Below are 24,777 nucleotides of genomic sequence, written 5' to 3'. Positions count from 1 at the left end.
TGATCTCTCCTGGTCCTTGTCTCAACTCATAAATGCATTATTATATTTTCTCTCCCCTGCCCAGCTTCAAAGGGAGTGACAGAGAGGCTTTAGTGGGTGCCTCGCATCCAGCCAGGGTCAACCCACTACACAAAAAAGCTTTGTGTTTCAACTCTGAAGTCTTTGAAATCTTACTTTAATTCTAGGATTTTTAGCTAATAAACTCAGTACTGCTGAGGAAGTAAAACTTACGAAAGCTAGAATGTATCCTACAAAAATGTAAAGCACTTATTTAATGTATTTGCTATATCATCATTTTTAATACATTTACTACTGATTTACAAGCTACCTTATGAAAGAAGAACCGTAAGAAGAATTAGGAAATATTTGGAGAGATAAATAGTATATGTTTTCAATTAAATTGTTAAGTGGTTCTCTAAATGAAATGTTCTTGACTAATGACAGGCACAATTATACTGGAATGAATGGGGAGCTTTAACCTTCTAGTAGCACTTGCTGGGATGGCACAGGCTTGTGCTTCATGTGGCACAACCTCTCTGCAGCTTGTGCACTGATGTAATTAAATACTGATATCACTTCTTTGATCTAAAGAGGTTCATAATCTCAGTTTACCCAGCAGGGCAGTCTATGCCCTATACACCTATTCATTGGCTCTGTGATGTAAAAATAACATCTGAAGATGGAGAATGAAAATGGGTCTCTTAGTGAAATAAGGGAATGCATCCTATCTCCCAAATAGGAAATCCCTATTTCCCACATATAGCATGTTGCAATATTTTCTAGAACTGAGTCAGAAGAAAACATGGAAATTTCCCCATCTACTGATTTTCCACTGCCCAGACCTCAGCTTTGCTACTAGCTTTGCTACATTCTTGACAAGAAAGTCTCACATATATGTATGCTTGGCAGAAAGATTTTTGAATGTAGAATCTGAAGAAGGAATAGAAATGAAAGTAAGCTTTGATATAGAAGAAAAGAATTGTTGAGCCAGTCTTACTGGATAACCAAGAAGGCAAAGGGTATGTTAGTTAGAAGGGGTTTTTATGGCTTAGAGCAAAGGATAAACCCACCTCAAACAAGAAGATATTTTTATCAAGCAGAAAGATAGCACAGGCAAACAAGTCTGCCAATGTTGCAAGTAGAAAAAAGGTCTCAGAATTTTCCACTGCAAGAAAACTGAAAAACACCTTCTAGCTTAAACTGTAATGTACTAACTTTTAGTGATTGGAGAATAGTAACATGAATATGGTAATTATAGTAGTTATGATATGCTATAGGTAAAAATTAAGGTATAGATTGGTTCTTCTGTATCAAGATGCTCAGCAAAGAAAAGTATATAATGCATTGTAACCAAAACTAAAGGGTCTTCAGGCTTGTCTGCAGCTGGAGCTGACAGCTGTCGGCACAGGCTCTGTCGCCCATGACCCTGGACTACTATAATGTATTGGATGTAATAAACTGCATTATGAAGAGCTGCCTGGAGTCCCACATCCCTCATTATGGCTCTTACACCTGGGTGCTAGGATAATTTCTTACAAAAATTTAAAACTCTCCAACTTTAAAATAATGGCAAACATTCCTTCCTTTCTTAAGGGCTTACTGTAACACCTAGGTATTCACACTAAAATATTTTTTCCTTCTCTTTTCTCATAAAAATGACTGAATACTGTGTTTTGTGTTAATACAATCATGTCTGTATTTTAGAGTGCCAGCTGAGTCTCACAAGGCTGTCAGACTTAGACAAATGCAATTTAGTGGATGATGGCTCCTAAATTGAACTTCACTATTCAAAAGGCAGATGTGAACAGAGATAGATCTTTAGACACTCAGAAATTCTTAGCCACTTTTTATGAGTTTTCAGAGATCACTGTGCTAGATTTAGGAATATAAAATTACACAAAAGTAAGACTCAAAGATTTTTTTGTGCAATGAGATATTACTTACAGAATGTTTTCCACCAACCACCTTAAGAAATGCTTTGGTAGATGAAAATCTTACTGTGTGAAGGATGAGATTATATGATCGAACATTTCATTAAAACAACTCCATTATTTTTCCTTACTGTTTTTTAAAAACCTAAGAACTGTACTTTACTCTTCAAACTAAATACTTATCTCCTTCCCAAATATTTACCAGTCACAATGGAGTCAGTAGAAGTCTATAAATAGACATGTTCCAGAGAAGTCAAGCAGATATCAAGTTGCTATCTTCAAAGTATTAGTTCCTCTGGATCAGAGGAGTTTTTTCATCTTGACAAATTGCAATTCAATGCTGTACATGAAGACTAATAATTACTTACATGATCAGGTTTTATTTCAATAGAGATGTTGCACATTGTTTGACCTGTCACACAGGTTGTGGCTCCCAGCACAGATACAAGTTCATTCTCCAAGTTCACGCCATCCTTCAGAAGCACAACAGCTGTTTTATTAAAGGTCACACGCCAGAAGATTGTCACATCTTCAAAAGCCCTATAAGCAAAAGAGAAGAGTATGCATGTACTGAAGGAGAGCACAACAGATTTAGGAAACATAAACCATAGATATAAAATACGTTTTATATTATTCAAAACTTATCATTATGGAATCAATTGCTTTACAATGAAAAAAATAGCTCTTTTTATTTAAATTTCTGCCTCTAATATCCATTTAGATTATAAAAAAAAGTAACAGAAGAAGAAAATAAAGCAATTATGGGAACCCAGATTCTTCTTAATTTTTGTTTCAGATAACATGCAATCATCTGAATAAGAGACACTTGGAAAGCAAGGATGGTTCCAAGTACTTTCATTAATACTATAGTAACCATTGGCCTGGAAAGCCAGGTAGACTGAGTTTTTCCTGCAAGTATAAGGAACTTACCATACTTGAGCATATTTATTTAAAGTACACACAAATGTACAATATATATATATGTGTGCTAATTAGGAAAAAAGTGAAGACATAAGCATACTGACACATAACTTCTTAATTGCTCTTTGTAGTATTCATAGCTACTTACATTATACAGAGAGGTGAGAATTGGAGTTACACCTTTAGCAGTGCAAATACATTACCTTAAGCAAAACCTTCACATTTGCTGACTCACGGTATAAAATGGTAAGAATTTGAGTTTTTTCCTGTTTCTGCTTTATACCAATAAAGTGACAGACCTAATTATATTCACAACTTAAATGCCCTATTGCCAAAATCTGTGAAGCTATTAAAGGAGCTGAAAGGGAAACACTTATTATAAAACTCTGTGATGAAAACCTCTTCCACTAACAGTATCTCCTGTGATTCAAGACAATATATTACAGAGTGTAGGAAGAGCACTGGAATCCACTGTTGCCTGCACCTGTTTGGTTGCCGTGCGACAGTCAGCAACACCTCTCTGTTTTCTGAGTCTTCATCAAGTATCAGGCCACTTTGTACTTCTGGAATGAATCCCAAAATGCCATTCTGGAGATCACTTCCTGTGTAAGAAATAGTCCATGAAAGTAAAAAAGCCAGAAAGTTAAGCTGAGAGTAAATTATACTTTTAATATGCACAACTGTTAAAACTCCAATCATGTATCAAAAGCATGCTGTAAAGTACTATTTCAAGACACTTCAATTCTCTTAATATTTCTATTCTTAATTTACACTCTAGATTTTTAAATTTAGAATTTAGGTTTCTAAATTTTATTTTAATCACTAGAATAATAACAACTGTTTTTGGAAGTAAATTCCTTACGAGAGTCCTGGCACCATTTTTGCATGTAAGCTTGTATTTTCAGCAGCATGCAACAAACTGACTGAATTCTGTGTCCCTTGACTTCAAGAGACTAAGTGTTACAGCAATCTCCAGAACAATCTCAAAAGCCTTGCTTATAATGCCCTTATGAGATACTCGCTCCAGCTATGTTTATCATAAATCTTAAAACATTGTGTCAGAACAGAAATGGGCCTCAACAAATAAAGTAGGTAATGTGATAAAGATGGGCTTCCAGTGATGTAACTTAAGGTTTCTTATTCATCCTATCCATGATGTGGTTGAACCCCTCAATTTTCATAGATTATTACATAAGCTTATCTCTTGCATCTTTATTCTACATGTAGAACTTGTGGGCTGCAAAACGCTACATTTTTCTGAGGGGAATGCAAGTAACTTCAGAAAAACAGCATTGGAAGATAAAAATTCCCAGCGTTAATGACGGGAAACTAATGTCTTCACAGTGCTCGATCAAATCTTGCTTCTAAAGGATTTTTCCTGGCAGGTAGTGATGGCTTTACTATAGAATTGAAACAGCAATCTACTTCCACTTAGTACTTACTAAAAGTCAATACATATAATAAGATGAACAGAAATTGTGTGTTTGCTTATGTGCATGAACAAATATTTAACCACTCTCCTTAATACATTGTCTCATGTTCCAACTTCATGGAACTTTGTACTGTAGGTATAACTCTAGAGCATATTAATACACTTCTGTGATATTCAATACAAGCTGTGGTATTCAATACAAATTACAACACATGTCTATACACATACTTCTGCAGTTAAATGTGGAGGTCCAGTGGCCTGCGCTGGCCAGCTAGCCAACCATAGCCGGGATCAACCTGACACCATGGAAAGCGACACCCTAAATTCAGGGACATTGTTTCAAGTTAGGGAGAGATTAAGTTTGTTTGAACAGGATCATGAAAGTTACCATGCTAATATGGGTAATGTTTCCCAGTTATGATTGGTTATAATGTTGCTAGAATGTTCCATGTTAGTGTATATAAATAGGGATCACCCCTTATTCCAGGTCTTAAGTGTTTGGCTGTATTTGGGAGCACTCCTCTTACTGTGGCAGAAGAATAAAGGACCCTCAGATTTTCCACCTAAGACCTGTCACCCACTTTTCTTCCATGCTGACCTGTTCCAATCATTGCCTATCCTCACAGGTGTGGGTGGAGCAACGTGACCGTTAACATAAATACCCAGGGCACTGGTCACTTCCATGGTAAATTTTACAGATAATTCACATGAAGACAACTTGTTTAATATGATCTAGTTTTGTATATGATCTTGATTGCTTCCTACACTCATCCAGCAATACAGTTTAATCTTAGTTCTCAATACCCACACTGATTTCTTAAGACTATCTAAATACACAACACTCCAGTAATGCTGGACCTTATTTTCTTGATTAGACTAAACTGAGTTAACCTAGAATTTGTACAAACTTTGTACAAACTTTGTACAAACTCCATCCATTGTAAAAGAGAAAGACTTAAATTAAAAATACAAAGTATATGAAATACACCTGACAGAATGCCAACATAATTCAGGTTAAAAGGGCCCTTTAAGTCTCTAGTCCAACACCCTTCTCAAACCTTAATTATTTCTGAAACCAGACCATATGTCTCAGAGGTCTGGGGCTTGAAAAAATTCCATGGACTAAGAAAGCCCACGCAACCTCCCCAGGCAACCCATGCCACTGGCTCTCTGTACACAATAGAAAAAAATGCCCAGGCTCAAATGAAATCTTATTTCAACATATGCCCACTGTCTCCCATCAAGCACTGCTGCCATAATGTATTATTTAAATAATGGGTCAGTAAATTTTTATGTCTCTCCTCTTTTAGGTAATCTTATGGTCTCAGTAGAAACTATGTTTTCCTGTATTCAAATGTCCCATGACATTTTCTTTTTCAAAACATGTTTCATAGAGAAAGTTAGGAAAAGGAGAAAAAAAAAACAGGTAAAAGAAAAAGTAAAAGAAGCTTAAAATATTCTGGATCCTGAGAAAGCAAAGTACCTGAAGTGACACAATACAAATCATCTGGTCTTTAGAAACAAACCAAGCAAAAAAAGGAAAAAAAGGCAGTGATCATTTTGTGCCATAAACTGTCAGTAAGTGGTCAGTATTTACAGTTTTAGAAAATATTTTGGTCTGAATGCAGCACTGGAGTACTGTGAGAAATCATTTTTACAATACTGTGAAATAACAATGGAAGCCCAGCAGTTCTATAACAGGATCTTCTTGGACACTTCTATTTTCATACCATAAGTTACTTGATGACTCTTTTCATAGTCACGAGTCTGTAGCATAAAGTATCCCACTTATTCTTTGAATTTGGAAGTCACACATCTACTGAGATGGGAATCTCACATCCCAGGAATAAGGAAAATAGCAAAAAACCGAATGAGCCTGCAATGCTGCTCCACCTTTAAAGAAACAGTTATGCTCAGCTGTCACAGTATATCACAGTACAAGCTGGCTTGTACTGGGCAATTAATTCAGATATAAATAAGAAACCCAGCTGGTTCCATAAATTGGCCCTGGACTGACAGACAGGAATCTCAACCAATTACATTCCATTCTAAGCTGCAGACATCTCACTTGTCAGAGACCTGGGCCATGTTAAAAGATCAGACCAATGAATATCCAGTTATACCCCCTTTATAAAGAGGAGCTGAACCAATAAATGCTCTCTGTTGCCACATGAACATCAGGTGTGTGATCATCTCTGTCTCTGACCCACCACAGGCATGTTACATGTGGTGTCCACAACATGATGCAATTCAGGCATTTTCTGCACAAGGAGCAGGGGAGATTGAATGGTGTAATAGCTGGAGAAAGCTGGTAAATGCCACTAATCCAAATGGCGTAATAGCCAGAGAAAGCCAGTAAAGGCTAGTAATCCAAATGGCATGATAACTGGAGAAAGCTGGAGAAACAGCAGTATAGCGGTGGAATTACCACACTCAATGAAAAATTGCTACAAGATCTCAGTGGTAGATAGCAGAGTGTGCTGCATGGTTTCAAACACCATTTTTATGGATTGGAATCACAACTGGGACTATGGGGGCCTGAACTTCTGTACCAGAAGACCCCATTCTGAAGGTATGGACTTCCTTTCTCATAAAAAGAGGGATTAGTAATGACAAGCAGGCTCTGCTAGCCCTGCTCACATGGTGCGAAAGCCATGAATTGGATGTGTCCGAAGGGACCTCATTAGGCTTATTAAATTGGGAGCAGGCTGGATGAAACATACTTGCAGCAGCCTCCATTGGTGATGACACAGCCATGGATGTTAAAAGGCCATGGAGGATCACCCTGGACTTATTAAAACAATTAAATAATGAGCGGGAAGGAGGACGGGCAAAGCGGACACAGACCACCATGAAACCACCATAGGGAGCTGAAAAGCTGCCCCAGACAGGGACAATACGCTGACCGGGTGTTCTGCCTTTGTGCAGAGCCACGGGGCCACCCCACTCCGGGACGCGCTGCTGGTGGGGTGTTCTCCCACAAGGCAAGGTGGGAGGGAGATGCCGCATGGCCAAACTGCGCTGGGCGACAGTGCAGCCGCCTCTGTGTGCCCTGCTGCACTGGCTGCAGATGGCCCCAGTCTTTGCGAGAACGTGTCCTGCTGCAGTGGGACTGCAACTGGCCACTGCGAAGCAACTGTGGTGAGTGTCCCTGCCCCGGGGAGTGGGGGAATCCTGGCAAATGGCGAGAATCTGGGGATTGCCCGTGCTATGGCTGCCGACAATGCCCAGGGAGGTGGCAAAACAGATTACACAATTGAGCCACATGGAGTAATGGAGTCTGCCACGGCCCCGGTGAACTGTGCAGATCTGGCAGTGCTGGGATGCTCCGTGCCTACACAGAACTGTTGCACTGGGCTGAGCTGCCCTGTGGCCACACCACAGACCTTTTGTGCGGTGCCAGGCCCCCACAAAACTGCATGAGACTGCTGTCCTGGGTCGAGCCTCACCATCATAACAGCTGAGGATCCCGGGACCATCCCACAGTGTCATGTGTTCCCCAGAGCCACCCTCCCACTGCCTAGACCCAGTTGCTGCGCAGGAATGGACTATGCCACCGCCTTGGGTGGACACACAATGCTGCCCCACTGCATAGGGCCAGACCACGTAGTGTCCGCTCCAGCTGCGCCCTACGCCACCATGTTGGCACACCCCACTACCACACACGCACCAGGGCCGCCTCCTCCAGAGAGCGAGTGGCCCAGCTGCACATGGGGGGCCGGGGCAAAGCAGTGCTAAGTTCCTGCCAACATAACTCAGCAGAGCCCCACAGCCGCCCCGCCTGCTACTGCTTTAAATCTACTAAGGTTCTCATACTCTACAGACTCTTACATACTGATACTAAATGAAGGAGAAGATCAGGCTAGTTTGATAGCCCCTTCCCCAAGAGGGAGGACTGCAGTATTTACATGTGCTAAGGTTGAAACTGACTCATATAATGTAACTATGTTAACCAATTCTATTGCAGTTGTAATAAAGATGTCTCGCAAAGGTTACAAATATGCAGAGCTATTTGCTAAATATGTCCTAGAATTCATAGTACAATATTTGTTATTATTGTTTCCATATGCTGAAACCAAAATTAATAGGCCTCTGTTAACCAATTCTGTTACAGTTACTAGGAAGGCATTATGTCTATCTATGTTTCAAATATGGACTACTGTTTATTAAATATATCCTAGAATTTATAATACAAAGTTTATTCATATTAATTATATACACAATACAAGCAGCATATGAGCTAGATCAACCTGAAAAACTCAAATCATTTGTTCATTCTAACATTCTAGATTCATTAAAGCAAACACAAAAATACTGACTTAATAATGTCATAAACCAATTTCAGTTGCAAAGTTTTCAAACTGAAAATTTGCCACCTGTCATAATTTTAAAAGCTAAAACTCACCTATTGAAGTCAATAACAAATTTCTAACTTCTAATAAAAGGAAGAAAAGTATATTGTTTGCACAGTTACCATAATAACTGACAAAAATTAAAATGCCTATATTTCTTTAATTATTCATAAGTTGTTCATGTTAAAGAATTTTTGCAGTGGATACTAATACAGGCTTGTTTTCTAAAATATAATTAGAGTAAACCTTTCCCAACCAAATTCTTGGCCCTGCTCAAGCCCTTAACCTGGCTGGTAAAGGAAAAATATACGATCAAATATAGATGATTCTGTGCAAACTTTGCAAAAGCTAAACTTTTTTCCTTTAAAATAAATGAGGAAGCCTCATATGGAAGAGGTTCTTTCAAGTCCTCATTGTGAAAAAGAAGCCCCTCAGCAATAGCAGACCCTATAGTAAAACATATATGCAGTTCTAAGTCTCACCTTATTAATGTTGTTCAATAGTCCATGTTTTGTTCCTATTTTAGTTATTAAAGAAAAGGAGAAGAAGGTTGGGATGAATGTATACCCCCCTTTAAGTCCTGGGTGCTATCTCATGTCTTTCAATCAAGCATATATCAGTATTAGAAAAGGCCAAAAACCTAGTTAACTTAAATTACTTCTTATCGCTACCATCATCCTGTGATGTTTAGCTGCCCAAACCCAAGGAAATGGTGAGAGACCTCCTTACCAATACATGCAGGGGGGGTGGTCCTTGAGATTTTATTACCTAGGGACAGACACATGAGAGCATTTCAACAGACCGTGGGACCTATTGGATACCTGCCAAATTTATCAAGCCTGCACTATGTTCTGCTTGGAATCACAGGCAACATCCTCCTGATGACCTCTCAACAGACATCACAGAGCTGTGTAACCGTGTAATAACTGATCACCTACCTCATGGAAATATGGGACTCTTGAAGTGACAGTTCATATAAGGACTTCATTAATTTACAAATAATCTTTCCTGTTTACAAACTGTTTTTTCTGTTTACAGATTGTTTTTCTAGTAGTTGGGTTTTTCTCTAACAGTTCTAAGGATTAAATGGTTTACCAGTTAAATAGTTTCTTGTTTTTAGAGATAAGTTGTAACTTCAAAGAAAATAGCCTGTGATATGTTAGCCTGAAAGAATATTAGTAGTTCTTGCTGAACAGCTCCTAGACATGAAGGCTGCAGTTTCAGTGATACATAGCCTCATGTAAATTAACCCCATCCTACCTTCTGTCACCCAGTTTGCAAAGGGCCCTTGTGGATGGGTGATAGAGAGCAGGTTGCAATTTTTAATAAAAAAAGGAAGGAGGAGAGGTCACAGTATCCCATAGTACAAGCTGGCTTGTACTGGGCAATTAATTCAGATATAAATAAGAAACCAGCCAGTTTCATAAATTGGCCCCTGGGTTGACAGACAGGAACCTCAACTGATTACATTCCATCCTAAGCTGCAGACATCTCACTTGTCTGGGACCTGGGCCATGCTAAAAAATCAGACTAATGAGCTATCCAGCAATACCCCATTTTTAAAGAGGGGTTGAACTATTAAATGCTCTCTGTTGCCACATGAACATTGGGTGTGTGGTCATCACTGTCCCTGACCCACCACACACGTGTTTCACTCAGTCTTCTCCCTTCATAAAGGACAAGAACAGAGATAAGCAGCACCTATAGATGTATTTTGAGTTACACTGCTAAGGGATGCTAAGGGGGCTTTGTGCATTAGATGCTTCCTCTCATCTGGAAAATGTTAGATTTAGGACTAGAATACCTTGCTTATTGTCATATAGAATTCCAATTTTACATGAAAATTGCTATGAGAACATATAGTTATTTACTGTTATTTAATTCAAATATATTTACTCATTTCCTGGGGGAAATAATATTACCTGCAATAATTACTACTGCAAAAGCAGCAAATCCATGTTCATCCTTTCCTTCCACAATCTGAGCTCCATATTCAGGATTTGAGAGGAAAACATAAAATGATTCCTGTCCTTCAGGCTCATCATCATCGAAAATTTTAATGGACACCTGGCTTTCAGTTTCTCCATCCAGCAAAGTCAGAGAGATTGTCTGTTCTTCAAAATCTTCTCCTTCCATTGCCCATGTGAAGTTTGATTTTCCATAAACATTTCCAAAAGGATACAAATCTACTGCACTCTGCGCACTCACTCCCCCAAAGGTTTTAACAGTAATTTTAATATCACCAGTAAATCCCTTGGTCCTTCTGACCTGAAGCACTGCTGTGTTGGAGATATTGTTGTTTGTATCTTCTTCAACATAAATAAACTCCGGCCCCAGACTTAGTATTCCATGATGAATATCATTAGCCAGGATATTAACTGTTGCAACACTGAAAGCTAGATTCAAACGGGGACTCCAGTCAAGGTTTGCAGGTTGAACATCCAGAATTTCCACAGAAGTCAAGTTTACAAAAAAAAATTCTTGTATTTCAGACACAGTGTCATCAATTATTGATATTTCTATCACCGCATTTGTCTGAAAATGTAAAAACATAAGCTCTCCATTGTAGATGGGTATAAAGTCTTCTAGTGGTTTGGCACTTCCGGGAATGGTCTGATATGTCAGTTTAGTAAGATTATTTTGAAAACCAAACAATCTTTGGACATATAGTCTGACTACCTGAACATCTTCTTCAACTGAAACTGATCTTGAGTTAAGATCAAACTGGAAGATCCCCATTGGCTCAATTTTAGCTATTGTAAATCCTGATCTGAAACAGAAACAATATCATATTGAGAGAGAAATACAAGTAATAAAAAGCAGAACAGTCAAGCATAATAATTTTCAGTGAGCAATCAATGATGGCTGTAAGAAAGCAGATTAAAAAATGTGCAATGGTAGAGAGAAGAAATAGAAATCATACAAAGCAAGACATAAAGAAGTTAGCTAAAAAATGCTTTTGTAGTGTTAGAGCAGCCCTCCTCATGCTTAATGCATCCTAAGTCAGGATGGGATACTCAGTAAATGATACATAAAATATGGTCTTCCCGACAAAATGGAGAGGCAAAGGAAAGTAGATCTTCCTACTGTGAACATAATACAGGAATATAATATAGTCACTACAAGTAACACCAGTTCTAAACACTGAACAAACCTCCTGTACCAAGGGCAAGCTGTGAAGTAGACAGATGCTAGCAGATTTACAGTTTTAGCCAGGAAGCTAGAGAAGGACAGGAAGTTATTTTCAAATATACAGTGCGGCTTTGAAATACTGCCTCTTTACAATATTACCCAAAATACATTTTTTTCAGATCTGAGTCTTGTTATCAATGCAATTTAAGATTTACTCTGTTCATATTAAATATATTCCCTTCTTATTGCAAAATATTAGACTGACTCTGCTGAATCTTGTGTCATCCCTTTATCTCTAGAACTTAACCATTATTCAATGCCAGAGGCTACCAAATGGCACAATTACAGTAAGTGGATTCGGCTAAGAGATGAGACCCTTCCACCACTTAGGAAGCCAAAAAACCTTCAAAGTAATTGATACGGGATGCAGTCTTAAGTTTTCTAGGAAAAGTTATTCTCATACACTCGAGGTATTTGACTTGCACAGTAAATATGTGCTTGAGGACTCGAGTTCATAGGAGGGACAAACACAGGAGAAAGATTCTGTTTGAGGAATTTAGGGATCTGATTCATTCCTGACTTCCTTCAGATTTGCCAGTTCAATTTTAATATGGTGAAGCCAGTACTTTTCTCCCTACAGTGCCACAGTGTCATTCCATGCCCATTTTTTATACATTTTCATCTTCAATAAAGAAGAGTCAAAATAGTTTGAAGAACAAATAACAATTTAAGTGAGCCAAAAAACTACATTGATTGTAATGTTTTAATTTTTCAGAATAAAAAGGGGGTTAATATAAATTAGTCATTTTTAGAGCATTTCTTATTTCATTTGATTTCTTTTAAATAATGGTTGTCATCTAAGATCTTCTAAATATAGATATTTAGGGACACTGAAAATTGACAGTTTATTTTATTCTTCAGCTTTCTGGTTAAAACTGTTGATCTTGGTTCTTCAACTTAACTGTATCCATTGTTCTAGACACGTTCTAGGTACCTCAGATCCCAATGCCAGGAAACAGACAGGAATTGAAGAAAAGCCTCAGTTTCAGACAGATCAGATCTGCAGTACTGACATTTTTTTCCATGTGAGACAAGACATAGAAATTATCAAAGAAGGAATTCGAATTTGCTAGCTAAATTTTAATACCTATAATTTAATAGGGATTTGTATGAGGTATATGCCCCTATACATGTCATAATTCTTACAGCATCAGTGCAACTCAAAAGTGTAAATAATATCTTTACCTCAGGCGAGCCCCACCAGACACATTGCTGTGCACTGCTGTTAAAGTGATGGCAAATATCTCAGATCTATTTAGGCTTGGAGTAGCCTGAAATGAAATCACTTTACTTTCCTCCCCAGAGGAAAATACAACAGTACCTGAAAGGAGAATGATTGAGACAGTCAAAATCACTAAACAGGAATTCTATTTTTATCTGGAAACACACTGACATAGGAAGTTTAGTCACAATTCGATTTCACTGAGGTAAAGAAATCTTCATGATAAGGGTCTTTCCTATAGAAAACTGTCCTTCAGGGGCATAGCGTTGTGTCTATAAAGAAAAGGTTTTTTTTTTCTCATAAAGTAAATATGTCCCTTACAGATAAAAATTGGATCACACGATTTCATTCTAATGAGTCTTCATTAATAATGGAAACATGCAGAGGTACAAATAACTAAAAAGTGGTATCATCACTTAGGCAACTGTCATAGCTGTTGTCCTTGTAGCTGTATATAACTTGTTTCAGCAATTACTCACCAAATGGAGGAGTAATATTGCCTAGCTTAACAGAGTCGGTGACCAGGTCTGGTGGACATCCTGAAGTCCAGCTAACTATAACAGTGCCATAAACTCCTCTTCTGGTTATGACAGCATGGCCTGTCCCTGCTACAATGTTTGTAAGTCGTAATATCACAGATTCAAAGCCAACCTGTGAAAACATAGTAGATTTTATCAGAAAATGGAATAAAAAATGGACAATAACATACGTGAAAGCATAGTAACTTTTGTAAAATGGGCATCTTACAATAAGGATGGACGCATATACATAAATATATGTGCATTTATCTATGGACATATAAATATGCTCTTTTGAAAGAGCTCATATGAACTCTTTAATAATACTTGCAAATTTTAGATTTCAGGCAATTAGATTGCAGGGAAAAGGACTACGTATGAGTGACATTTCAGTACTGGAAACAGTGAATACAATCTGTGTCTCTTGTTTAGCAGAAAAATAAATCAAGCCTGCCCTCAGTGCTCACAGGTATTAACTGTACTACTCTCTCTCCACATATATAGATATATACATATAATTAGGTCTAAAATAAGTTATTAATTATACATTCAGTGAAAAGCAAGTTGCTACCACATGACACTGTACACAAAAATATTCCTGCTACTGTGATCTATTTTTCTTTTTCTCTGAGCAGCAAATAGGAGTGAAGATAATTTGCATATTCAAAAACTAATGATAAATGGATATATAGTAGTATATGGTATACAATAGTCCTTCTGAAAACAGTGTATTCAGAAAGACTATTTGACTTAAGTTTCATTGTAAATTAAAAACTACAATAATTCTTAAAGATAATTAAAAACATTAAATAAAAACTTCAATAAAATTTAAGAGCTAAAACCTCATCGTGCCTTTGCCTGACATTAAAAAAATGTAATGGTAGCATATATACCGTATCAAAGTAGGAAAATTATCTTTTCTCACTCTCATATGAAATAGATAAATGGAAAATTCATCACTCAATGATTACCAAATTTACGGACATGTGCATTAACACCCAACATATATTCCATGTCTTTTTGCACATAATACTGAATTCATGCTATTTTCTACTCTGGGGTTGCAGTACTTATGGAAGCATTGTCCAGATTTACTTATTTTCCTTTAAGTCCCCTTTCATGTAAATACTTACACTACTTTCATTTTACATATGAAGAGGCCTTTTCCAATTGTATTAAAATGTTTCTATAAGAATTTTTATCAGAGGAAAGAAAAACATACAGTGCAAGTAATAACAGGAAGGATCTCTACCATCATATTCATTACAATGAAAACTTCACTGACTTCTTAGAACAGGTATCTTCTGCAGTGAAGTGTACCTTTCTTCTGTGGTAGGAACATGACATCACAACCAGGCTACTGACCTGTGAATTGGCAGCTTCCTCAGGAATAAGCAGCACAGCAGACTTTGCTATTCCTAATATTTTAGGCACATCCTTGGCACTTCCCCTAACCAGGCTTACATTAGTAAGTTCCAGAGTAAAATTCGAGCCCAGTAAAATAAATGCCTTTGAGAGAGAGAATTTCATTAAAAAGGTAGAAATTTAATTCCACTAAAAATATTATCCAACAGTGCAAAAAATTAAAAAGCAACCTGCAGATTCTTGTTTGTTTACGTACAAAGCATTTTCAAGACAAGTGTTTCATTGATTATGTTTCTCAAAGAATTACAGTTAAGCCATCTTGCTGGAATAGGAGTTTGTAAAGCAACTATTGCCATTTTAAAAAGTTGCATTTGACACACTGGCCACCTTTGGTTTGATTTTAATCCTTAGGATTAAAAATATTTAAGATGGTTGTAAGAGAATGTAAGAGTGGATGTAACACTGTGATAAAAATGAAAAACAATAAGGAAACACAGGAGACTGCAGATATATCTATCTTTTTCTTCATTGGTCACAAATGACAGATCATTATTTACAATCCAAAGAAACTTAAGAAAATATTTGCATTCATATAATAATAAGATGTTGAACTCATAGTAACACAAAACAACAATGTAAGGAAACTTAAACTATTTGAACACATCCATAACAGTGATTTTGCAATTACTGTCAGAAAATTTGATTTTCAAATCCAGTTCTACTCCATAAAGAGGAAATTCATAACGTCAAGGCTCTCTTTTCTGCTTCTTCACAGTTGATATTAGTGAGAGTTTTTTATCTTATTTGTATCGTGATGAAACAAATGGAAAGAACAGATATCACGGAAGCTAAAAGAGTAATACACACCTGGTTGCTTATTGGCACTCTTTTTACTCCAAAGCTGGCACCATCCGTTATTGTAAGGAACCCCACCTCATTCTCGGGTTCAATTAGTGCTTTGTCATGAAGGGATATGACACGGTACTCAATCATCACTTCTCCAAATGCCCCAGCATGCCGAGTCACATTAATCTGAACATATCGATCCAGGGCTTTTTCTACCAATACTGACTGCTGATCAGAGTACAGGGCAAACACTCCATAAGGATCATCATTTGCAAACACTGTGATCTTTGAAACTCCTTTCTCATGGTCTAAATCTGCTCCACCTTCCACTGATATCAGGTGTACCTCATAGCTTTCATCCAGTTCTGGAACATCATCAGGTAAAAGGTAGATAATTATCTCAGCTGTACTCTGCTGGTCAGCAATGACAACAGATCCCTCTGTCTCAAGAAAGTCACCTGTGAGGTCAGATTCACTACATATTTCCCAGTAAACCTGAAATTAGTATAGAAAATGCAAAACATAAAAGAAAGAAAAATAATCTCCAAAGTCAGAAACTTGCAAATTCAGAATTCAGTATAGACAGGATAGGGAACAGACTGCTTTTAAATGGGTAAAATAATAATTGTTTTAGGTATGCCTAGGAAGAATATCCTATCACACAGACTATCTTTCAAAAGAGTGTATTATTTCATTAACAGTGTTAAGAATATAAATATTTCCTTTGTTTAGTTTCAGAAAATTTATGTAAGACTATGTGGAATTTATGAACATTTTTCAAAAAGTATTTCTCTTTTCTCACCAAAATACCATTGCTGTTTTTTCTGTTTCCAGTATTCCTCACATAAGAAAGGAATGAACTCTCATTAAACACAGCAGATGTTTCTATTAATTGATCACTTTATTTTAAATTAAATGAGTTCCTGTTAAAACTTCTAAACTTTAGGTAAAAACCAATGTTTTGTCATTGGTGGTTCAGAAAACTCTGAGGAAGTCTGATTCTGTCTAAAAAAGTAAAATGCGATGATATCAAAGACAACTCACTATGAAAGTACTGTCTCTTATTCTTCCATCAAAAGCAAACTGGGAGAGAAAGAAAGCAAGAGCAGTACAGCAGTATTGTTTTTCTTTTATTTCCCCTGACCAGGGAAGACTGAATTTTACTCTCCAAACCACAAGTACCAGGGCTAAGCCCTTCCTAAATTCAGTCTAAAAGACAACATTAAAAAAAAAAATTTTGAGAAACAAGCAATTGAAAGGCACAGAATGAGATATTTTTCCATACATCAACTTCAAGGATGATTTCAGATTACATTGTTTATTAGGAAAAGGGTAAGAATACCGTTATGTTCCCCAGAATGCCTTGAATTCGTTTGACAAACAGTGTAATATTTTGTGGCCCTTCGTCTCCTGAGGGTTCTGCAAAATTACTCTCTGTTAATGATTCAGGAGCAAACTGTACAATTCCATTTGGATCACCAAACTTCTCTACCTGTAAAAAGGTAAACAAACATTTAAAAACCTAGAAATGTAGTGTGAGTTGTATTCTCGTTGAACCTACTGATATTTTAACTGCTAGATGCTACAGGGCACATATCTGTTAGTTCCAAAAACAGCAGAGAAAATTTTGAATGTCTCTTTTCAGTTTTCAGTTCTCCTGTCCAAGAAGGAAAAGAACAAAGTTTTATTTCAAATGCTACATCTGAGTATTTTGATTCTAAAGCAGAAAATGCTCAGGCAACCATGAATTAGTATACAGAAACTCTTCTAATACTAAGAGTTTGCAAACTCAGAACTATGGGAGAGAGAGCTCATCCACATCCATCTCCATGAACCATTAGCTGCAAAAAGAATTTGGGGCAACATGACTTCCTGAAGGGGACTGTGGAAGAGCTAATTCCATCAATGTCTTTCAGACCAGATAATAAAAAAAAAATACCTTTTCCAGGGGAGATTATTTTGAGGGCTTCTTACAGCAGCTTTATAAATATTTCCTTAGTTGCAGTATCTCTAGAGCACTGATTTGTCTGTGATAACTCTCAAAAATATCTGCATTTCTCTAGTACTATGAGAAGCCAGACTTTCTCCCTTCCTCTGAAGAGATGTCAAGAGTGACAATGTCCTATTTGTAACTTCTGAGGGGTCAGAGCCTGGTGCTGTGTGGGCATGTCCAGATCGCTATTACCTACCACACACACATGATGGTTGGTGCAGGCCAAGTGGTCTAGCCTGGAGAGTTTGTCCATCATCTCTTTGGTGTTTTCAAGTAAATTTCTCTTATCTTGACTCAGAAGCTGCTTTTTGTCACCCTCTCAAAAGAGAGGGTAGGGGAAGGGAAGCAGTTGAGTGGGGTTTAATTTCCAGCTGGGTTTAAATCACAACAGATGATAAACACATTGACACATAGAAATGTGGGCTCAATCCATGCTCTCTCCAAAGAGAACTATAGAAAACTGCAAATAGGAGGGCCAGCTCACCACTTTTATTCCAATTTTTACTGATAGATTCTCTGCCCTTTTTTCTTTCAGAATTGAACATAATATATCAAAATATTACAAAGGTCAAAAAGCCAAATGACTAAGTAATCATTGGGATTAATTTTTAAAAGCTTTGCATTTATAAATACCAATATCAATAGAAATCTCTGAAGAAAGAGAAGTTATAATAACTTACTATTAATGTAATGCTGTTTGCCTTAGAATCTATTTCTGTTTCACCTTTCATAAGGCTCAGTCGAATAATGAAGGTTTTCTGAACTTCAACTTCTTCATGAGGATAGATTTGCAGATTAATTGTTTTCAGACCTCCTTCTCCTTCTTCAAAATAGAATGTTCCATTCACAGGGTCACCAATGTCATTATTCAGAGGAGACAAAATCTCTTCTGAATTGGGTCCCAAAATGTCCCAGTTAATCTGTGGAAGAGATCAGTTTCAGATTTACAGGGGTGGTATATTATAACAGCATCCCAAGGGGAGAAGTGACAGAGTACCAAAAGTACTTAGCTATGTTTAAGTCTTTGCTATTAATACAGGATACAAAATAGTCATAATTAATTCTATGGGACAAAATATTTTATAAAGCCTTTGAAGCCTTTGATTTACTTTATGAAGCCTTTGAAAAAGTAAACATGTCAATTCACAAATGGGAATTTTAAAGTGTTAGTCACAATGTCAGTTTATTAAATTCTAGATGTTTGTAATAGAAAAAAAACTAAGATTTCTTTAGCATATAGCAAGAATCACAAAGGCCAGTGTCTATTTCTCTTTCATGACTTTTTTTGCAGAACTGCCCACATCAGTACTCATGATCAAAACCATTTCCCTTTGAAGTGTGATGTCAAGTCTAAAAATTACAAATATTTTCTATCATAAAAGTCAGATTATAAAGAAAATTTCTTCAGATTATGAAGAAAATTATGAATCATTCATATTTCTTCAGCCTGATCAAAAGCCACAGCATTTCCAGCAATTCCACAAATTAGATTGCCTTTAAGGAGGTTATATTCAGGACTTTACAATTATTATTTTGTTAATTTAAGTGTTTTTTGCTTTTCTCCAATGACTTCTAGAAAAAGTCAAAGATTGAGGCAATTATTATATATGGAGAAGAAGAGTTCATGGTTTATAATGCAAATTTTCCAATTATTTGACAAGACTGTGAAAGGCCCACCCTGCTTTATATTTATATCTTCACTTTATAAGTGGCCTGTATAGAGTAAAAAAATACTCTACAAAACTCATAGTAAGCAATTTCCTGAATTAAATTAAACTAGTAATAGTACATGAAGTTAACTATAATTTTTGTGGGATTAGGAGCTAGTTCAAAACAATATACATTATACCATAATAAAAGAAGGGAAGCAGGAGAAGAAAGAGGATTTTAAAAGGGTAACAACACTTTCTGTTATACTGCAGCTATATGCAATTCATGCTTAATAAAAAGCTGTAATTATACTATTAGAAATAAGTTACTAAGAAAGCTCTCAAAGCACAATGAAGGAGCTTTTTGACATAGTCACTGGAAAACTATTAGTCTTTTACAGGCAAGACCCACTTGCGCCTCCACCAACTGCCCAGTCCTTTCCACCACCAGGGACACCGTTGTGATTGCGTCAGGGTTGGGAAGAACAATTTGGCTTTGGTTGAGAAATCGGACCATGCCCTGGGGAAAGTCACTTTTCCCAATGGTGACCTGGGTCACCAGGTGGAGCCCCAGGACAGCTCCACCAGTAGCTCCTGTCAGTTGAATTTCAAATTGCTCTGCAAATTCACTGCACAGAAAAAAAAATTAGAAAAGACATTCTGAGATATCTGAGAGAAAAGAAAAAAAAATCAAAACAGTACTTAGTAATTCAATCATGCAACCAACTGAATGTGTTTAAAGGAATAAAGAAATCATCTCCATGGGTGCAGTGTAGAAGATTCATTCTAGTTGCATAGAATGGTGATATCGAAATAAAAATATTCCAGATATCACAGTTCTGAAATTCTATCATTATTCTATTTTCTACTAGCATTAAGTTAAACAAAAATATGGAAAAATATTTTATTCTTCAGAGCAGTACTGTTGACGCCAACATTTCTTATAATGTAATTAAAAATCATATTTGATTGCATGCATGATTGTATACTATTTAACAGGAACTATGTCACTGTAATATAACATCTTCTTTTTCCCCTTTAGATTATTTTCTCCCTTAGGTGATTTTTTAGCCTGCAGAAATGTGTTTTCTAATTCAAGCTCTATAACACATATGGGTAGATTTTTTAATGCATGCTAAAAAAGACTTAATCAAAAGTAAATTGGTGAATAAATATCTGAAAATATAATTACCTTTCTTCATCATTTATAATAGAGATGTAAATAAAAGACTGGTTCTGTTCATGATAAAAAATTACAGTATTATTATGAATTACATAGTCTACACCATGAAGTGCAGAAATACTTCGAGAAAGAAAATCAGCTGTGACATTGCCATAAGTTCCACGCTTTCGCAAAACAGGAATCATGATTATTCCAGCATCCTCTTCCACTATAAAAATAATTGAGAAAAATTTATATAATTTATATAATTTCAAAATTCATGCCAAAGTCTTATCTTCCAAAATATAGTGAGAACTTGTGATAAACTTACCCTGTAGAAGGACATGCTGTGGATCAAATTCTATGATACCTTCAGCATTGTCATTTTTTGCAATAGTGACCCATACTGTGGAGATATTTCCTATTATTGGAGGTTGATCCACCTGTAGACCATTCTCTCTTACAGTAAAATCAAATCCACTTGCAAGAACATAAAAAAACCCCATAAAAATACATTTTAAACTTCTTGTGAAAGTATAAAGATATGTGTGTGACGATTTTTTAATTACTGCAAATAATTTTATTTTCTGACAGTTACTACTGAAGATTTTTTTTTCACATTTCTTCATATTATTATGTTTGCAAGAATTATTACTAGAAATCTATATATTTCATTTGTTCTTTCTCATTTCATCTTTTTAATGAAATTTCTTGCAACTTGGCAATTTGTATCTAATGTATGGATTTTAAGTTTTATTAAATCTTAATCAGCAATACTTTTACACTAATGTTAAAATAAATGGATTTACCATACATCCATTTTCTATTATGATTACAATTTTAGCTGTATTACAAAATTTTACAGTAAAGCAGAAAAAATGTCTAGCAGTGATTTTATTCAGTTAGATCAGAATCCAAATATAGTTTGTTGTTCTAGTTTGTTTTTCTGCTTGTAACAAATGAACTGGAAATTTTAACTTTACCTTCCTTGGAGTTCCACTTCAGTAATCACCAATGAAAAGTTTTCAGGACCTTCAGGAAAGTCATCATCATGAATTTCAATCCAAATAATTTTACTTTCCTCCTCTGGTTCAAACACCATTTCCCTTATTGTGGGACTAAAATCCATTCCTTCCTCTGCAGTCCCACTAATTATCTGAAAGCAAAGATGCACTCTGCCATAGGATCCCTTGGAACGCACAATAGTGATGTTAACCTGAGGGAAAGAGAATATTTTCTTTTTAAAATGGCTTTGTTTTCTGTTACAGATGCATTTACAAGATGTTCTAAAGTCATATTTTCAATGGTTCTGTCCAGTAACAACAATATGATTTATCAAGTACAGAGTACATGCAATTTAACAGATAGTCACAGTCACTTTAGAGACTGATTTCTTTTCTTTCTAAAGTTGAACATAATTCTAGCAACAATGTTGATATTTATCAGTAATTTTATATAAGAAAGAATTTTAATCTAATACCCATTTTTCATCTTCTGTTGTTTGCAGTAGTTCATGGGAGAATGTAAACTCTCCATATGGATAATCACTGGCAGCCATGGTAATATTTGCTTGGCTGCTAGATTCATTTATGAGTCCTCCACCACTGATTCTGGTTAGTCGAAACTGGTAGTAATGCTTCTCCTCAGGACAGTTGTCATCTACAGCCTACAGGAAAGAACCAACAATAGCTGGAAGGATTTAAACCATTTCCAGAGAGAGAGAGATATAAATAATTTTTAGTCAAGATCCTAAGAAAATAAAAGAATGTACTTGGAATAGCTACTGGGATCAGATTTCTCATATACCTGTATTAGAACAACTGCTGCAGACTGCCTGTCGCGCATGGTCAAGGTCCCCGATACCTCAATAAATTCTGTGTGATGAGGAGGTGTTATATTCCAATATATTATGATCTCTCCAAAAATCCCCGGGCCACGTACCAGGCTGCAGGTAAGGACACAAACACAGATTTTATTTTTACCTTTATTATTTAATATCCAATACAAAGATAGTATATCATACTGTTGTGCATGGAAGAAATGTTATCAGCACTATAAAAGCTTCAGTTTTAATGTACTTAATCGCTATTAAGAACATAAGAATTCCCTTTTCAGGCATTTTCAGAACATATCTAAAGTTCTCTTTTATTTCTCTGCGTTTGGAGGTGTGGTGGTTTAACAGGAAGTATGTTTTCCGGGATGCTGTGGTTAGGCCAATGGATGCTCAGATTTTAATATTGGCACCTAATGTGGCCATTGGGATATTGGATCTGCCTCTGAGAACACGGGGTTAAGAGCAGGGCTCTCCCCGGGGAGGCTCTCTTGGGTTCCGGTCAGGGAAAGGTTCAGAGCTCCCCTGCCCGGCTGCGGGCTGGGCAGGGCAGGGGAAGCCATGTGGCCGGATGAGGTAGGACGGGCCCTGGACAGAAGGGAGGGGAAGGCCCCTGCAGGATGGAAGGGTGGAGGAGCATTGAGAGGCATCGGGCAGCCAGTGGTGAGCAGCAGTTCAGTGGTGAGAGCGCTGCACATGAAAGAACAGGTCACCATTGGCACAAGAAGGACTCCTCCTCTTGATGAACTGAGGACTGAGTATTCTGAAGAGTGGTGCTGGACTGAGAGTTGATGATTTGGGGGATGTATTGTATTGGGAATTTGGTGGGGAGGAGGAGGAGATATATTTGTGAAGTTTTCATTTTCCTTGTGTGTTTCTTATTTTTTTCCTTTCCCTTGTAGTTTAGTTAATATTTTTTTTTTCCTAAGTGGGAGCCTGCTTTGCTTATTCCTGGTCACATCTCACAGCAGAAACCAGGGAGAGGGTATTCTCATGGGGGCACTGGCATTGTGCCAGTGTCAAACCATGACAGGAGGCATCTCCAGCTGTATTTTTACCAAGAGGTCTTTCAAGTTTCTTTCCATATGTAGCCCAAAGATAGGGCCTGAAAACTGATTTCTCTTCATTCTGTTGTGCTTTTCCAGAGATTCTGTTCTGCTTCTCTTTCCAGAGAAGGGCAATTGGATGTCAGGGTAATGCCAGGGGCAATTTGATCTATAAGGCAGATATAGGATACTAGAATACTTCTTTGAGAATTTCTGTGATATGTTCTGTCTGCTGCTTGTCTAAAACCCTATAATAACATAATGCTTGGATAAGTCACAGTAAAGATTTGTTTGCACATTCTGCACATAACACAATCTTAAACTACTTCTTGCACAAAGCATTTTTTTCTCTTTTGGACTTCTTGGACCAGTACCAGAAGGTGTTCTGCTGCTTTATATTTGTTGGAAGTGTCATAATCTTTTATTCCAATGCTCTTAGAAGATTCTTCTAAGAATCTAAAACTTTTTGTTCTGTTTTCAGTTGATTGAATAAAACAATTGCATATTGTTTCCACCAAAACCCCCATTCCCACACTGTTTATGCTAGAATATAACAATTTGCTGAAATACTGTTCAGGCAAAAATCCTGAATCAAATTCTAGAAAGCACAAAGCACCTTTAAATGTCACAGTTTCTAACCCCTTTCTTTTGATTAAGATCCTCTTTCCTTTGGTGCATCCTTTGGTGATGTTGTAAATAACTTGAAGACAGAGAGGAATATTTGGACCTCTCCATTAATACTGAAAGGATACACACATGGTATATTCTACCCTTCTTTAAAACCAATCACCTACTTTTTAAAATAGTACTGATTATAGAAGTTATGATAAAATGCAATACTCAATAAATTGCCAAATGCTGGGTCTCATAGCTTTTGAATCTGGGCTGTTGCTCTTTCTTTGAAAAAATGAGATATGTACCCACCTAATAAGAGCAGTTCCATTATAACCTCCTGAAGGTTCTCCAATCAAAACATACTGGGATGAATGGGCTATCCCAATCACCCCAGAAGCTCCTTCATCTCCCATAATAGTGATGGTTGCAACACCTATGAAGAGAAAAATTAGTCTCATGGTAAGTGAAAACTAAGAAATTTACCTTTGGTAAATTTTGTGGCATGAATAGTTAAACATTAGCTTCATAGAGGAGCTGTGGAACTCTCTGACTTCTTTAGGTAAGGAAATTAGGGAAAAAGACTGACATTCAGAATTGCAACCAACTAGAGGCCCACAAAATACTTAAGCACTGCAGACTAAAATAATATGAACAGACTTAGAATAGTTCTCATATAGAATATCTAAAACCAGAAGATACTGA

General features: G+C 36.8%; 1 protein-coding gene across 1 annotated transcript in view; it reads right to left on the bottom strand.

Moving 5' to 3' along the window:
• Positions 1 to 24,777, bottom strand: part of ADGRV1 (adhesion G protein-coupled receptor V1) — a 287,213-nt gene that overhangs the window by 155,870 nt on the left and 106,566 nt on the right. The window contains exons 64-79 of the mRNA XM_036402940.2: positions 24,385 to 24,508; positions 22,390 to 22,528; positions 22,064 to 22,249; positions 21,567 to 21,799; positions 20,915 to 21,063; positions 20,614 to 20,812; positions 19,834 to 20,050; positions 18,453 to 18,692; positions 17,122 to 17,271; positions 15,801 to 16,274; positions 14,934 to 15,077; positions 13,530 to 13,701; positions 13,014 to 13,149; positions 10,559 to 11,406; positions 3,337 to 3,454; positions 2,300 to 2,471 (exon numbers count right to left, since the gene is read on the bottom strand). Of these exons, the coding sequence (XP_036258833.1) occupies positions 2,300 to 2,471; positions 3,337 to 3,454; positions 10,559 to 11,406; positions 13,014 to 13,149; positions 13,530 to 13,701; positions 14,934 to 15,077; positions 15,801 to 16,274; positions 17,122 to 17,271; positions 18,453 to 18,692; positions 19,834 to 20,050; positions 20,614 to 20,812; positions 20,915 to 21,063; positions 21,567 to 21,799; positions 22,064 to 22,249; positions 22,390 to 22,528; positions 24,385 to 24,508 (3,701 nt within the window). The remainder of the gene's footprint in view (positions 1 to 2,299; positions 2,472 to 3,336; positions 3,455 to 10,558; positions 11,407 to 13,013; positions 13,150 to 13,529; positions 13,702 to 14,933; positions 15,078 to 15,800; positions 16,275 to 17,121; positions 17,272 to 18,452; positions 18,693 to 19,833; positions 20,051 to 20,613; positions 20,813 to 20,914; positions 21,064 to 21,566; positions 21,800 to 22,063; positions 22,250 to 22,389; positions 22,529 to 24,384; positions 24,509 to 24,777) is intronic.

Source organism: Molothrus ater, chromosome Z, assembly GCF_012460135.2.
Source record: "Molothrus ater isolate BHLD 08-10-18 breed brown headed cowbird chromosome Z, BPBGC_Mater_1.1, whole genome shotgun sequence".
In the NCBI taxonomy this organism is placed as follows: Eukaryota; Metazoa; Chordata; class Aves; order Passeriformes; family Icteridae; genus Molothrus; species Molothrus ater.
The sequence above is the reverse complement of the archived record's forward strand: the minus strand, read 5'-3'. Positions and strand labels throughout refer to the sequence as shown.